This window comes from Biomphalaria glabrata, chromosome 11 (assembly GCF_947242115.1).
Source record: "Biomphalaria glabrata chromosome 11, xgBioGlab47.1, whole genome shotgun sequence".
NCBI classification, from domain to species: Eukaryota; Metazoa; Mollusca; class Gastropoda; family Planorbidae; genus Biomphalaria; species Biomphalaria glabrata.
In genome coordinates this window covers 35,268,913-35,285,508 of record NC_074721.1, presented here as the reverse complement: position 1 = coordinate 35,285,508, position 16,596 = coordinate 35,268,913, and the positions used below count along the sequence as shown (strand labels likewise).

Below are 16,596 nucleotides of genomic sequence, written 5' to 3'. Positions count from 1 at the left end.
CCAGTTGAGACATTGCTACCTACCTAAAACTCGAGCTCTTGGCTAGCTTAAGCCCTCGTCGCACTGCCGAGCATACCTGGAAGGTATTGGAGAGGTTGTCACGACCGTTATCCTCAGGGCCCTTCGGGCCGCAATTGGTGTGGCGGCTTAATGCAATGGCGTTGTCTCCGGAAACAAAATTTCGAAATCCCACGACGCTTATTGAACGTGCCTATCGTACCAACGCACTCTGTCCACTTTAATGCACAGGTTCCCACACGTTGGGCTGGACTCTGGACTTTACGTACTCCATTCGTTCGATTTTTGAAACCACGAGCGGAGGATGGTCTTCGTTAGCCGCTGCTAGAGACGTTCACAGCGTTTCCATGGGCCGCCGCGAGGAGGCCGAGACCAACAGTGATCCCCGAATTACGAGAGCGAGTAATACGGAGAGGACCCCTGGTTTGCTTCCAGTGGAGAGTTTCGTTCCGCCTGCCTATACAAATCAGTGCGTACCAAGCAGTGACTCTCTCAACCCTTCTATATGGATCTGAGACACGCTATGCAGAAAGCAACAGAGACTTCTTGAACGCTTTCACCAAAAGATACTTGCACACCATCATGGACATGCTGGGGCAAGATTGCACTACTAACAGCGATGTTCTTGTGAATGCCGGTAATGGACAGTATAGTCCGGCAGTTACGCCCAGCAGGACACGCATCCCATAAGGGCGACGAACGCGTACCAAAGGAAGTATTTTTGGTGAGCTGAAAGGTGGTCGCTTAACAGAGGTGTCCCACGGAAACGCTTGACCAGTTTAACGCCAACTTGCTTTAACTGACGTATTCATGTACAAACTGTTTAAAATTGATTAACAATTAGGAACAAACCTTTTCTACTATCTCCATCAAGAAAAAAAAATATCAACATTTGAAATCTAAAAGTGAAGCCACACAATGGAAACATTAAATGACTGTAAAGTTGCCTTCGGGATAACATATCAGTAAATATTGCATTAATTTAATTCATAACTTTTTGTTGACGAATTTTTTTTTAAACACCCGATCCTCTTCAATTTGAACACCCAACCCTCTTCAAGTTAAACACTCAACCCTCTTCAAGTTAAACACCCAGCCCTCTACAAGTTGAAGACCCAGCCCTCTTCAAGTTAAACTCTCATTCATCTTCAAGTTAAACACCCAGCCCTCTTCAAGTTAAACACTCATTCCGCTTCAAGTTAAAGACCCAGCCCTCTTCAAGCTAAAGACCCAGCCCTCTTGAAGTTAAACACCCAGCCCTCTTCAAGTTAAACACTCAACCCTCTTCAAGTTAAACACCCAGCCCTCTACAAGTTGAAGACCCAGCCCTCTTCAAGTTAAACTCTCATTCCTCTTCAAGTTAAACTCTCATTCCTCTTCAAGTTAAATACCCAGCCCTCTTCAAGTTAAACACCCAGCCCTCTTCAAGTTAAACACTCAGCCCTCTTCAAGTTAAACTCTCATTCCTCTTCAAGCTAAAGACCCAGTCCTCTTGAAGTTGAACATCCAGCCCTCTTGAAGTTGAACACCTAGCCCTCTACAAGTTGAAGACCCAGCCCTCTTCAAGTTAAACTCTCATTCATCTTCAAGTTAAACTCTCATTCATCTTCAAGTTAAACACCCAGCCCTCTTCAAGTTAAACACTCATTCCTCTTCAAGTTAAAGACCCAGCCCTCTTCAAGCTAAAGACCCAGCCCTCTTGAAGTTGAACACCCAGCCTTCTTCAAGTTGAACACCCAGCCCTCTTTAAGTTTAATATCCAACCCCTTTTACGTATTTTCAACTCCAAAGTCTCATACCGATACCCCCCCCCCACTTTTTGTATTAAAAAAAACAGAAAATAAAAATCCCCAGCCCTCCCCATTCCATTATCTTTCAACAACGATATAATGCCCCCCCCCCTGACTATTAGAAGATTTATAATAAGGACTTAAATATACACTAGAGATATGTTTAACTAAAGATGTACAGCTAAAGATAGATATACTTTAGAGATGTGCATAAGAGATTTATACTAGAGATGTACAATTTGAGTTTTACACTAAAGATGTAGAACTACACTACATATATATATATATATATATATATATATATATATATATATATATATATATATATATATATATATATATACACACACACGTACATATACACACAATGTCACACATACATACATATTACACACACACGCACACGCACACACACACACACATATATATATATGTGTTGCGTTGCGCTGGCCACATGATACCCTCGTTAACCGTGGGCCAAGGAAACAGATGACCTTTACATCTGCCCTATACATCGCAATGTCTGAAAAGGGGAACACCCAGCCTATAGTTGTACAATACAAATAAAGTAGAACTGTACACTAGCAAATGTAGGGCTGTAGGCCACACTTAAGATGTAGAACAACTTGAGATGTAAACTAGAGATGTACACCCGAATGCACTCTACTAACAAACCCCCGGCTCCCCTTTCATTCACAATTACAATGCTACGTCCTCCCCCACCCCTCCTCCCTCTATCAATACACCCGCAGGCCACTGAACCAAGACATGAAAATTATCACCCTTTATTTAGCTGCCTGGCAGATTGCCCACCTTTCCTTTTCTTTTTCTGTCTCACTTTTGTCAGACCCATTTTATTATCATCTCATTTTCTATTTCTGTCTTTGTAAAACATAACAGATTTAACACATCAGTTAAATAAATAATAATAAAAAAAGAACTTTAAAAAACACTTTTAAAAAATTATTCCTTTTATTGAGTGAAATTATTTGGAATCAATCATGTAATTAATTTTTAGCAGCCCCTGAAAGGGCAAAAGATGCTATTAGTTTTGTGTGGGATGTCTGTCCGTCTGTCAGTCCGTCCGTCTAGTTTAGATCTTGTAAACTAGAAAAGATAGTGAAAATCCGACATCATAATATTTTAGATCATTTAAAGTTCTGATGAAACGGCTACTTTTTTCTTTTCTGAAGGCGAATAATCTAATTTTTTAAATCACATATGCAAGCATTTTTTTCATAAAAATACACCAGGTTCACATCTAACTTCAAATTCACTTTCACCTATACTTTTGTCTGCTGGACCGCTGGGGAACCACACAAGATCTGTCAACATACTTTCTCCATTCTTCTCTGTCATTTGTCTTTGATAGAATTTCATTCTGATGTTCTTTCTGAAAATATTGAAACCTGGACCACTTTGGGGGCCGATTTTGAGTTTGTGTTTCCACACTAACTGTCTGTGTAACCTTGTTAGGCCTAATTACTCAAAAAATAACCAAATGCATGTAATACCATATAGGTTTATTGTTCGAAAAGGATAATCCGTTTGGATTATCAGTGGACCTTACCTTTTTAGTTACGATTCGAGAGCACTACTAGAATTTATCAGTGTTTGTATTTTGTGATCGTTGAAAGTAACTTTGGCCGATTTTCATTTTGGATTGGAACTTGATTAGCCCAACTTTCATGCCTAATAACATTCTCTATGAACTATGATCCAGTGATTTGGTGGGTGGTGGTTTGGGGGGGGGGGTGAGTAGCTGGTAGGTTTTCGTGTTTTCTCTTCAATAGCAATAAAAAAAATACTCGAGTCTGAATTCGAATTCGTGCCTCCATGATGGAAGGCCAACATGTTTGCCACTGAGCAACTCAGTAATAGAAATAGAAGAAATAGCTAGTTTAATTTTTTTAGCTTCCTTGTTGGGGTGTGACTGGTTTGTCACTGGTAGCCCGCCAACGATTTAGTATATTTTCCAAATAAAATAAAATTAATTTAGCATACTTGATTGACTAATTTTTCTACTTTGTCGGCGCTTTTTTGTCCGCGCTATTTTGTCGGCATTATTTTGTCCGCGCTATTTTGTCGGGTCACCCATCATCTAGATTCTAGATCAATGCTATCAAGTATTTTTGACTCGACGTGACTAGCAAGATTACATTGCAGTGACGTAATATTTAATGTTAAAAAAAACACATCTAGAACATTTATTTGTTTCATGTGTGCTGGTATTTTTGCCTTGATTTAAAACCTTTAGGAAAAAAAGGTACCTTTATTTTTTAAATACTATATGGACTTATTGGTTCCGCAAGGTTGTCATTGCTGGAAGTGGTAATGGAAGTAAGCACTCCACTACCTATAAAATGCTTCCTAATGGCATGCGTCTCGAATAGCCTCTGGCAACCAGTCCAACTCCTGGCCTTCACGTGTGGCTCAGATATTGAGTCCAGCGGAACTGTTCTCACTAACAGGAGAAGGGGCAAAGGCGAGTAACTGGCGCCTTAACCAGTAAGCTTCGGGCAGGAGGGGCTCGTTAGCAATGGCTGGCTACCCACCTAGGAGAAGGAAAACTCTGAATTCAAACCTCTGTTGCCTTGCAGCTATACCCATTCATAGGAAAGGCTTCGGGAGTCAACCCTGAAGAAAAATCAGGAGCTGGCGACCCTAAGGCAGTTTGCAGCACCCAGTGCTAAGCTCTTGCAGAACCTGCGACACCGCTGACTCCAAACAATCGGCGCTGCCGTTCCTTTGGATACATCAGCTGTGTGGAGAGGGGGGAACTGATATGTGGGCGACATCGTTCCGACCATAGCTAATGTCCAGGCATTCATCTCACCTAGTCGCTTCGCGACTGAAGGAGGCCATAGATGGACATAGATATAACGGAAAATCTCACAGTACCGGTAAAGTTTAAACTCTCATAAAAGAAATTGATCTAGAATTTCACATTTAGATCTTAACAAAAGAAATAAAAACGAAATTTCTTGAGTTTTAAGAAACATTTGACCAGTGTAAATAGTTTAGTGTAAAGGTAGATCTACGTACATTCTTCATTAGCTAGACCAGAAATGGGCAAACTAGGCCCGCGAGCAAACTCTGGCCCCGGAATAGTTAAACTTGTACAGTCATTCCCAGTGAAATACCAGATGAAACAAGCTGTGTTCCATTCTTAGAGTTTCATGGGTAACTTAAACTCTATTTTGGTGCGCGCTTTAGGACGCCCTTGAGTGTTGCCAACTCTAAAGGGTACCCGACATTAGTTAGAGAAAAGTAAAGACACTTGGCCATCGTGCTGGCCTAATGACACCCTCGTCAACGGTGGGGTCAAAGAATCAGATGATCCACAACTTACAAAGTCCAAGAGGAGCACTTCCTTTTTGTTATAAAAGCTTATATCAACTCACTCTGTCTGGTAAAAACATTGTACACGTTATTTCTGCCACACCTAATCTCGGATCTAGCTGAAATTTTGCACAGTTACCTGACAACACAAGAATCAATATATTAATCAATCAATTAGTTAATTAATTATTGGTAATAAATTACTTTGTTTGGTATCTCATAACTTCTACCACCATCTTATTTTTACAAATCCCTCTTCAGATGCAGAATTTAGTAAAACTAAAAGTGTCTAACTTCTAGTTAACTTTTGCCCACCACAATGATGACACAGTGGGATAACACAACCCCTGTTGACACAGTGGATCGTAACAAATATGCTGTGGACACAGTGGATAATAAAACAGCTACCGATGACACAGTTGATGATGACAGAGACACTGATGACACAGTAGATGGTATCACATATACTGATGACAGTTGATGATGACAAGGCTTACAGTTTCTATGACCTCATTAAGTTATTTCGTATTTTTTTTCTTCAAAATAAACAAGGGCCTTCCCTTGTGCACGTCAGAATTAATTGTTGTCCCAATCCTTTAGTCCAGTGATGCCCAAAATGCGGCCCGCGGGCCAGATCCGGCCCCGACGTGATTCCATCCGGCCCACCGAAACGTCGGCACAAAGTGTAGAAATCTCCTTTGCAAACCAAAAAAAAAAAGGTTAAAAAATGAATCTTTACATACGTTTGGGCCCTCACCTTTTCTCCGATGGATTGATACCATAACCTTTAACATTTGTGTATTTAAAAACCTAATGTGCTATTCTTACAGACTTAGACACTCTCGAGCCGTTCGGCGCATTTTTCGGCAAGCTGTTTCCGCAACTCTTATTTTACGTAATTCATTTTGTGTGAGAACATGTCCCGCAAAACCTCATGCGACGCTCTGTCACAACCTTACTAAAAATTCGACTCACAGTTCGGCATATGATTTTTTTTTATTTAGACCCGATCTCTATGACTGACTCCTAAAATCTGTCTTAGTCATCTTTGTTGAGACACATTTAATGATTTTCAATTTCGGCAGAAGACTATTCACACTTTATTAACGGCGCCCATGCCACTGGTAGAAATTTGTAACCTTTCTTGACTACGCTCTTGGAATTACATGCCTGTATTTCGCTTTAGATATTTATATCGAAAAGGAAAGTTTTTTCGTCAAATCATCTATTGAGGGGTTTTAAACTAAGAAATCTCTGGAGTTTTTTTGTTTTGTTTTTAATTCAAAACCCCATTTAGCTACGATCATAGAATTTGGTGACTGTAGTTTGCTTTAAAATAATATTGAACAGAGAGGTTTTCAACTCTAAACGCTCTGTAGGGGAATTTTAAACTCAAAACCATCTGGAGGGGTTTTAAACTTTAAAGAAAAAGCCATCTGGAGAAGGGGGACTTAAACTCAAAATCTTTTGCTAAGCTTATAGATTTTATAGTGTGTAATTTGCTTTTTTTTTTATATTGAAGAGGTACTTTTTAGCTTCAAACCCTAACTGGAGGGGAGGGGGGTTTCAACTCAAAACCCTTTTGGCTACGCTCATAGAATTTTGAGTGTGTAATTTGCTTTTTTTATATTGAAGATGGGGTTTATTTCGGGGGGGGGGGGGTTGAACCCCAAGAACCCCCCCCCCCTGGCTACGCCCATGCCTGTAATACATATTAATTGTTATTTTAGTTGGCTTAAGTTTGAATTTTATCAGTTAAAAAAAGATCTCTCTAACTTTTGATGTAGCTTTCAATTACTTTTTCACTCTTCGACTCACTAAAGTTAAAAATAAGTTTAAAAAACGGAGTTTATGAATGTGCAAAAATGCAATACAAGTTAAGCAGGGGGTCTACCGAAAACCAAAAAACATAGCAAGGAGTGTACGAGACAAAAAAGTTTAGGAACCACTTGTCTAAACAAATGTAAATTTAGTTTGACTACAATTGTCCCCGCGGCATAACTAACTATAACACTAACAATAGAGATGCAAACACGAACAACATCAACATATTTGACATATGTGCGCGCGCACACACACACACACACACGCACGATCATAATTGTTGTCTCAATCATTTGGTCTGTCCAGTCTATCTATTGCTCACTAATCTATTCATTCCTCTTTTCAACTGGCAAAGTCTTCATAGGAATAACAAAAAAGAAACATAAAAAACCTGCCTGAAACGGGATATCGAAAACATCTCTAACGATTTTCAGAAAAAAATATTGACAATTTATGTAAATCTTTTGGGAAAAGAATGACCAGATTATTGTTTGACCGTTATAATTTTTCGAAATATGATAATGTTATTATAATTCTAAAATTAAATTTTGTCTGGAGGTCAAGACAGTCTATATCTTCAGCTCATAAACGCCAGAGGATATTCCCGCATTTATTTATAGATATTCAAGAAACATTTAAGTTTCTTGACCTATTGGCATATCATTAGAATGGATAAACTATGAGTAGATTTATACATTCTTTTAACCAGGATTTTATTTCGGAGGGGGGGGGGAGAACTGGGGAGCGTTAAGCAATTCAACAATTTATTTTTGAAAAGCTATCATCCATTAGTTTTGAGAAAAATTAACACTCTTGCAAAAAGTAATCAGCAGCTTCCATCCATCAATCCGTCACAGTGGCGCTACAGCCCATGGAGGGCTCTGGCCTGCTTCAACACATCCTTCCATTCAGATCTCTCCTGGGCCTTTCGTCTCCACGCCCTAACCCCAAGCTGCTTCAGATCTGCTTCCACGTCATCAATCCAATCAGCAGCTTAATAGGAGGAAATTGACTTCTAAACAACAACTTTAAAAAAAAAATATTACGTTACTTGTTAAGTTGTGGCACCAAGTTCATTTACCATTCTAACAACAACAACAACAACAAACAAACGTAGCCATCGTATGGATTGTTGTTACAGAAACTGGGGGCTGCTTCATCTCGATAGAGATGCACCAAGAGTTCATTGATTATCAACGCCTACCACATCAACTTTGAATTGTATTACCTCTAGCTAGAAAGAAATAAAAAAATAAATAAAATGATGCTTCAGGGAATGAGAAGAAGAAAGTGTTAGGTTGTAGCTGATATAAAAAGTACTTCGCCTACGTAAAAGAATAAATAAAACGACAGATAGAGAGATATGGATCCATCAAAGGCAACTTTGACTCATCGGGAGCAAGTCATAAACAATTTAAAAACAAATTTACATTTACAAAGATAGAAACGTCTCACTTACAATTTGACATTAATAAACAAATATTTATAGTATCTAAACTAAAAAGTAAAGGAATAACAGTGACCTGAACTTTGAATTTATATTTATTCGAGGTAAGAGCGATCTTGCAATCCAATGTATTTCATTTTTTTTTTCAATTCTTAATTTCAATTTGATAGAAATCGATTATTACTTCTGACTAAAAATTTGTAAGCATAGTGTTGAGTATGGTACTTTCTTGGCATGCTTGGTTTTCAAGGCGAATGTCCCAGGTTTGAGTCGTGTCTACAAAACGTTTTTGTTTTTCAAAGTGACATAAATTTTTATATCACAAATCTTTATTTGACTCCTTTTTTTCATATTTAAAACTAACGTTACCCACCGGCTACGCCCGATGAGTTATTCCCAGTCTATATATTGTTTATTTTGCAATGAACCCCTCATTTTTATTTACTTACGTATAACAATGAAAAGGGCCACAAGTAAAAGCTCCCCCCCCCCACCTTCCAATACTATTACGTAGAATTGGACTGACACGTAAATGCGAGCATTCCTTGGTTCTCACACTAGTCCCAGCCCAATCTACACGTTAATAAATAATCTTATTTACAATTTCTGACCACTTTTCTCCTATTTAGCTCTTATTCAAAATATTTAATAAGCATAAGCTCAATGATATTTTTCAGCATGGTACTTTAAAAAAAAATAAGTCCTGCAAATCGTAATGTTGACAATAGAACTGCCCGCTTTCCAACGATCCCTTGCGTTCTAGTTTATTTATGTTTATTGGACCGGTTCATTAAAAAAAAACCCAAACTATTGGGTCGAAATTTTGAATAAAAATCGCTATTGGTAAATTTAACCGCTGCGGTGTCGATCGTGAAAATGGCTTAGTTGTCCTAGACGCAAGGTGAGTGACACCAGTTTAAAGTGTCGTATTTTTACGCCCGCCGCAAGCGGGAGAATCATTGGTGAATTAATGAAACAGTTAGGGCCCTTGCATATGCATAATATTTAAAGATAACACATTTCTTTCATTTGCTTCAGTAAGCCTAAGTATTATTAAAGAAATGTGAAGTTAGTCAAAGAAATGATCTTTTGTTATATATATATATATTTATAAGATTGAAAGAAAACATCTTTTTTTCCCCTCACATTAAGCCTTCGTATTCTAAAAGAAATGTGAAGTTAGTAAGAGAAATGATCTTTCCTTTTATCAATTTTCTAATACAATATTCCTAACTCTGTTCTCTTCCTTTTAGATGTCTATTGCAAGGAATCTCTTTCTTCTGAAGACGTTCGCTACAGTTTTAAGTCTTTCATTGTCCTACTTTCAAAACATTGAGCCAGCTAACTTCTTCTATCAGATCAACATAATTCCACATGGACATTTTAAAAACTTTCTTTGTGGCGTCTTCAGACAAAACCCAGGGCCCTATGGAGATAGCAGAGAGGCTCAAATCGTCCATAAGACTGACTTTCAAGCTCTTGATTACCTTTTACAATCCTGGATTCAACGGACCAGAAATAATCCGTTTTTCTTTTCCGAGTTTGATCCTAACAACAGTATCAAAAAACATGATCAGAAATTAGCTAATCCATTAGCTGGCAATAGATTATTAAATTCAGTCAGTGACATACATTCTTCACCCCAAACCTCGTTCCAACATCAATCGCAGTACAAAGATTACATCAGAATATTTCTGTCCCTAAAGTTTTATTTACAATCAGGATTAAACCCCAACCAATTTCAGCAGATGAGATCAACTTTATTATTGTCAGTAGCAATGCAAGATCTGGATTTTCTATTTGACTTGATCTATGTGGAAAAAGGGATATCGTCTGAAGACGTTCTTGACGTTGTCCAGTATTTTTTCGCCATAGATCCGTATTCTAATTCCCGAAGTTTGGCAGACGTGGACAGGCGTAGAGCTTTCATAGAAATTATTTTGGCAGCTAATGGACGAGTACCATGTCCAAAATGTCCAGTCTATTTCCAAGACTTCAAAGATGTAGCCCGAGCAGTCTTCTGGAATCTCCTTCCACCAGGACCATTTGAAGACATGAGAGTTGCCGTGACTGCGATGATAGCTCTAAGTGAAGCGAAATTCTATCCGCAAGGGCTGATCAACATCTTTGACAGCTTTCTACAAGGTAAAATATAATAATGTACTTAATTTTCAGTTTTTTTTTAAAATACTAAAATTATTAAATTTTTGCGTAAAAGCTATAGTTTTACTCTTCTTTAAAAAATATGTTAAATAATGTTTTCTAACATGTCAATTTTTTTTTTTCAAATTAAACAAAAAGATTTTTTAATGTCAAATCCAAGAGAACCATATTTCCTTGAGCCTTTGAATTCTTATAGTGACAAAGGTAAGAACTTCTTTTACATTGCCAACACAAAACAACACTAAACTAAAGATTGCTAACACAAAACAACACTAAACTAAAGATTGCCAACACAAAACAACACTAAACTAAAGATTGCCAACACAAAACAACACTAAACTAAAGATTGCCAACACAAAACAACACTAAACTAAAGATAGCCAACACAAAACAACACTAAACTAAAGATTGCCAACACAAAACATTCCTAAACAAAAGAGCTTTTTATCTGTTTACATTTTGATTCTATTTTTTTCCACTAAATGAACCAATTTTTTAAAATAGCAAACCAAAAACCAGACCAAACTTATTCAGAATTTAGTTTACAATGCAGCTACATTTTTATTAATTAATTAAAAGTATTTTTTAAAGTTAATAACATTTCACTTAGCAATTATTGGTTATAGTAAGAAGCGATTTTTAAAATTATTTTTTGTTATCTTCACACTGTAAATATATAGTCATTGAATAAAATATATGTCAAAGTAGATGTTATACAACTAAAAAAAAAAATAAATGTTTCAACATTTAGAACTGTACAGGTTTAGCAAGGAAGCTGCCTGTTTGGCTCTTGTGAAATTTCTATCCAGTTCTGAAACATGCAATGTCCAGTTACCGACAAGGTAAAATTTATGTTAAATGTTTGTTGTAAAATGTTTTACTTATTTCGGATGTTCCTTCAGAGTTGAAGATAATTACTTCCTAGTCCAAACCTCCCGCAGGACGACGGGGGATGGGAGCGGGCAGGGTTTGAACCCGGGACCATCGATAAGTCCGAACGACAGTCCAGCGTGCAAACCGCACGACCAAATATTATATTAATTAATGCGTTTAGAACAGGGCTTTGTACATTTTTAAACATGTCTCTCTCTCTCTCTTATTTCTTTATCTATAAAAGTCACTCATTCCACCACCCAACCTCCCGAAGCACACTGTATTAAAATAGTAAGTGTCACGATTTTATTTTAGAGAGTAGTATTTAAAATTAGATAACCACAGACCTATATATATTATATCTAGACTGGACACGGAGATCTTTTAATACTACAAAAAATGTCATGTGAAAACTTTTTTAAAAGATGAAACAAGCCGTTGTTTTGTAAAGTAACTGTAAATTAATTTTTTTTTTCAACCCTAACCTATGTAACATATAATTTACTGTTTAGATCTAGATTCTAGATCTAGTAATTAAACATCGAAAATAAGAGCATTCTTGTCTCATAATTTTTTATTTTTTTTTGCTAATTTTAGATGTACATAAAATGAAAATCAATATATTTAAATTTACATAAGATTACTAAAATAGACGTGAATTATTTCGATCTAGGATTTTAAAGTATTGTCTTAATGGAAACTAACAGGAAATGGCTTTATTTCACGAATTTGCGTGAATATATAGTTCTGTGATTAATATATAACAATCTCTCTATATAGTAAAGTCACTATTGCGGAACAGTTTGCTACTACTTTTAGTTTTGAATTTTTTGCTCCATAATTGTTAGACCTATGGAAAAACTAAAAGTACCTAGGCGTTGCCCATCCATTTTCCGATAAAATGGACACATTGTTTAGTTTTTCAACATATATTTAAATTTAAAAATTCAACTCGACTGAGATATGGTCAGTCACAATTACGGAACAGGATTTTTTAAGAAGTCACAATTGCGGAACACGGTAAAAATGTCGGAACAAAGCCTATATAAAGTCTTATATAATACTTGAACTCCTTATTCTTTACATTTTTTTAAAAAATTAAAGCTAAAGACAAACATTAGATCTAAGACTCACATTTTAGATTCTTTACCTCTTCTTTAATTGTAATTGACGTCACACTACTCTGATTTTCCTTACAAGGTTTATTTTCCACATTCTTTTTTGTTATATTAATATTATATAGGTCTATATGATATTTGATATTATGATTTGTCTACTTTTTTCTGGACGTCTGGTAATCATAAATTCTATATTATATCTAATATTATTCACTAAATGTTTTTAAATTTATGTATACTAATGCAAACTCATATTAAAATTCCAAAAATCCAAATCACCATGTAAATATTAAGCTAAACGCGCAGGTCAAATGAATAACATTTATAGTGTTCCACAATTGTGACTATCTTTAAAAAAGTAAAACCTGGGTAAACACCTCCCATTTTTTTAAAAATTCAATTCCAGAAGGATAGCTATGAAATTACGTTTTTTCACATCCATTTATAAACCGAAAATTAGGTGTATCATGCAGGTGATGGGTCATTATCATTTTTAAAAAGCCTTAAGCCTTGACCTATGCGGTTCTCCTGGTACGTGAAAAATAATGGACGATTCCACACCTGTCAACTTTAACCTAAAGTCAAAATTAATTTTCTGCTGTTAAAGGAAAACCTGTATATTGAAATGTAGAGAAATGGACCATGTGCAGTACCGTTAGAGTAGTTTAGCAAAATAAAGTAGATTTTAACTAATTTCGACGAGCTGTTCCGCAAACATGCCTGTTCCGCAATAGTGACTCTACTCTATAGGTGTAGATAACATATGTGAATTCGGGGTGTCTATTTTCGAACACAAAGTTTTTCTTGACTTAAATGCCTTCAAACTCAATTCGGTAAAAGAAGTAATCCAACGATGAACAAGCTTACATAAAATATATATCACTTGTACTAAAAGAACAAAATAACTTAGCTGACATATACTATTAGTGTTGAATAAATAAAGCACAATGAAAACAGACGATTAGTAACTATACATCTTAGAATAATGTCCTCTGAACCATGATATTAAACAATAACCCCGATAGCTAGCTTTGTTTTACTTCAATAGTATTCTAAAAAAAACTTTTCTAGATTGTAACTTAATTCTGAGTTGTTGTTTTTTTGTCTTTTTCTTCAACCTACCATTTTTCTCTTAATATTTCTAAATGACGTCTGCTGACATCAGTCATCTCTCCAACGTCTTTGAGATTTTGTGTTTAACAATACACATTAACAATGTGACCAAATAACCACGTCAGTTCTCGTACTCTGGCCAGCAGCACTGTGTGAAGTCATGCGTGACAGTTAGAACAGAAATGTAATATTATTTAAACTGTGGTATTTTGTGTGTGTGTGTGAATATGAATAGAATCAAAGACTTATAGAAAGTTATAAACTTCCCTAAAAAACTAATTAACTACTTGTTAAAATTAATAATATCTTGATATAAATCAGCGTTTCTCATATTGTGAGGCATGCTCACCTTACGCTATATGCTAACAAGGCGAAGACGTTCTGTTAGTCCTACAAAACTACAAATATGTTTTTTTTTCATAGTAGTTATAAATTTATGTTGAATATTAATGAAGTAAATTTGACATTGTGTCCAATGTTATCCTAAAACGCATATATCGTATTGGATAGTACTTGATTTGGACCGTTGCAACGTATTTTTAAAACTAGTTCGCCTTCCTCTAGAAACTCTATGCTGTACTTAGAATTTCAACATCAACACTAATTAATAATGTTTTCTTATTTTAAAGGTTTTCAATCGTTCACTCGCTCTGCAAAGCGCAGCAGTATCTTTATAATTATAATTCACCGGATAGCCATATTTATCCAGGCAGTATAACAGTCAAACCAACATCAACTTTAACAACGTTATTGACAACAACTACCACTGAAACAACAACTCCAACTACCACTGAAACAACTCCAACTACCACTGAAACAACAACTCCAACTACGACTGAAACAACAACTGCAACTACGACTGAAACAACAACTGCAACTACCACTGAAACAACAACTCCAACTACCACTGAAACAACAACTCCAACTACCACTGAAACAACAACTGCAACTACCACTGAAAAAACAACTCCAACTACCACTGAAACAACAACTCCAACTACGACTGAAACAACAACTGCAACTACGACTGAAACAACAACTGCAACTACCACTGAAACAACAACTGCAACTACGACTGAAACAACAACTCCAACTACGACTGAAACAACAACTCCAACTACGACTGAAACAACAACTCCAACTACGACTGAAACAACAACTCCAACTACCACTGAAACAACAACTCCAACTACGACTGAAACAACAACTCCAACTACCACTGAAACAACAACTGCAACTACGACTGAAACAACAACCGCAACTACGACTGAAACAACAACTCCAACTACGACTGAAACAACAACTCCAACTACGACTGAAACAACAACTCCAACTACGACTGAAACAACAACTGCAACTACCACTGAAACAACAACTCCAACTACGACTGAAACAACAACTCCAACTACCACTGAAACAACAACTCCAACTACGACTGAAACAACAACTGCAACTACCACTGAAACAACAACTCCAACTACCACTGAAACAACAACTCCAACTACGACTGAAACAACAACTGCAACTACCACTGAAACAACAACTCCAACTACCACTGAAACAACAACTCCAACTACGACTGAAACAACAACTGCAACTACCACTGAAACAACAACTCCAACTACGACTGAAACAACAACTGCAACTACCACTGAAACAACAACTCCAACTACCACTGAAACAACAACTCCAACTACGACTGAAACAACAACTGCAACTACGACTGAAACAACAACTGCAACTACCACTGAAACAACAACTCCAACTACGACTGAAACAACAACTGCAACTACCACTGAAACAACAACTCCAACTACGACTGAAACAACAACTCCAACTACGACTGAAACAACAACTGCAACTACGACTGAAACAACAACTGCAACTACCACTGAAACAACAACTCCAACTACGACTGAAACAACAACTGCAACTACTACTGAAACAACAACTCCAACTACGACTGAAACAACAACTCCAACTACGACTGAAACAACAACTCCAACTACCACTGAAACAACAACTGCAACTACCACTGAAACAACAACTCCAACTACGACTGAAACAACAACTGCAACTACCACTGATACAACAACAACTCCAACTACGACTGAAACAACAACAACACCAACTACCACAGAAACAACAACAACACCAACTACCACAGAAACAACAACAACACCAACTACCACTGAAACAACAACAACACCAACTACGACTGAAACAACAACAACACCAACCACCACTGAAACAACAACAACACCAACTACCACTGAAACAACAACACCAACTACGACGGAAACAACAACAACACCAACCACCACTGAAACAACAACAACACCAACCACTACTGAAACAACAACAACACCAACTACCACTGAAACAACAACAACACCAACTACCACTGAAACAACAACAACACCAACTACCACTGAAACAACAACAACTCCAACTACGACTGAAACAACAACAACTTCAACTACAACTAGAACTACTACAACAACGCCAAGTACTACAACTTCAACTACAACTAGAACTACTACAACAACGCCAAGTACTACAACTTCGACTACAAAATCAACTACTACAACAACGCCACGTACTACAACACCAAGGACATCTAGAACTACAAGAAATCAAAACTAAGTTTTGCGAGCAAAGCATAAATCATGTTCATACCTTTCTTACAGCTCTAATGAACTAAGTAGCTGTATAAAATCTGAAATTTATTTTTTTGTCTTTTTTTTTTTAAAATGCGGACCAGAACGGGAAATATATCCAACTGGTTTGTCTGCATTCTACCTGTCCATCTGTTTACTCTGCTTGTGTACATGTCGCTTCTAGATCTAACTAAAAGTATTATTACAAATTCAATTTGATTATATTTTGAAGAATGCTTAAAATTGTA

The 16,596-nt window shown here is 36.7% G+C and overlaps 1 protein-coding gene across 1 annotated transcript; it reads left to right on the top strand.

The window, feature by feature from the left end:
• Positions 1-5,469: 5,469 nt before the first annotated feature.
• On the top strand, positions 5,470-16,596 carry LOC129928970 (mucin-2-like). Its single transcript, XM_056045580.1, has 5 exons — positions 5,470-5,605; positions 10,144-10,566; positions 10,723-10,788; positions 11,336-11,426; positions 14,318-16,596. The coding sequence occupies exons 1-5, from the start codon at positions 5,470-5,472 to the stop codon at positions 16,332-16,334; spliced, it is 2,733 nt and encodes a 910-aa protein (XP_055901555.1). The 3' UTR covers positions 16,335-16,596.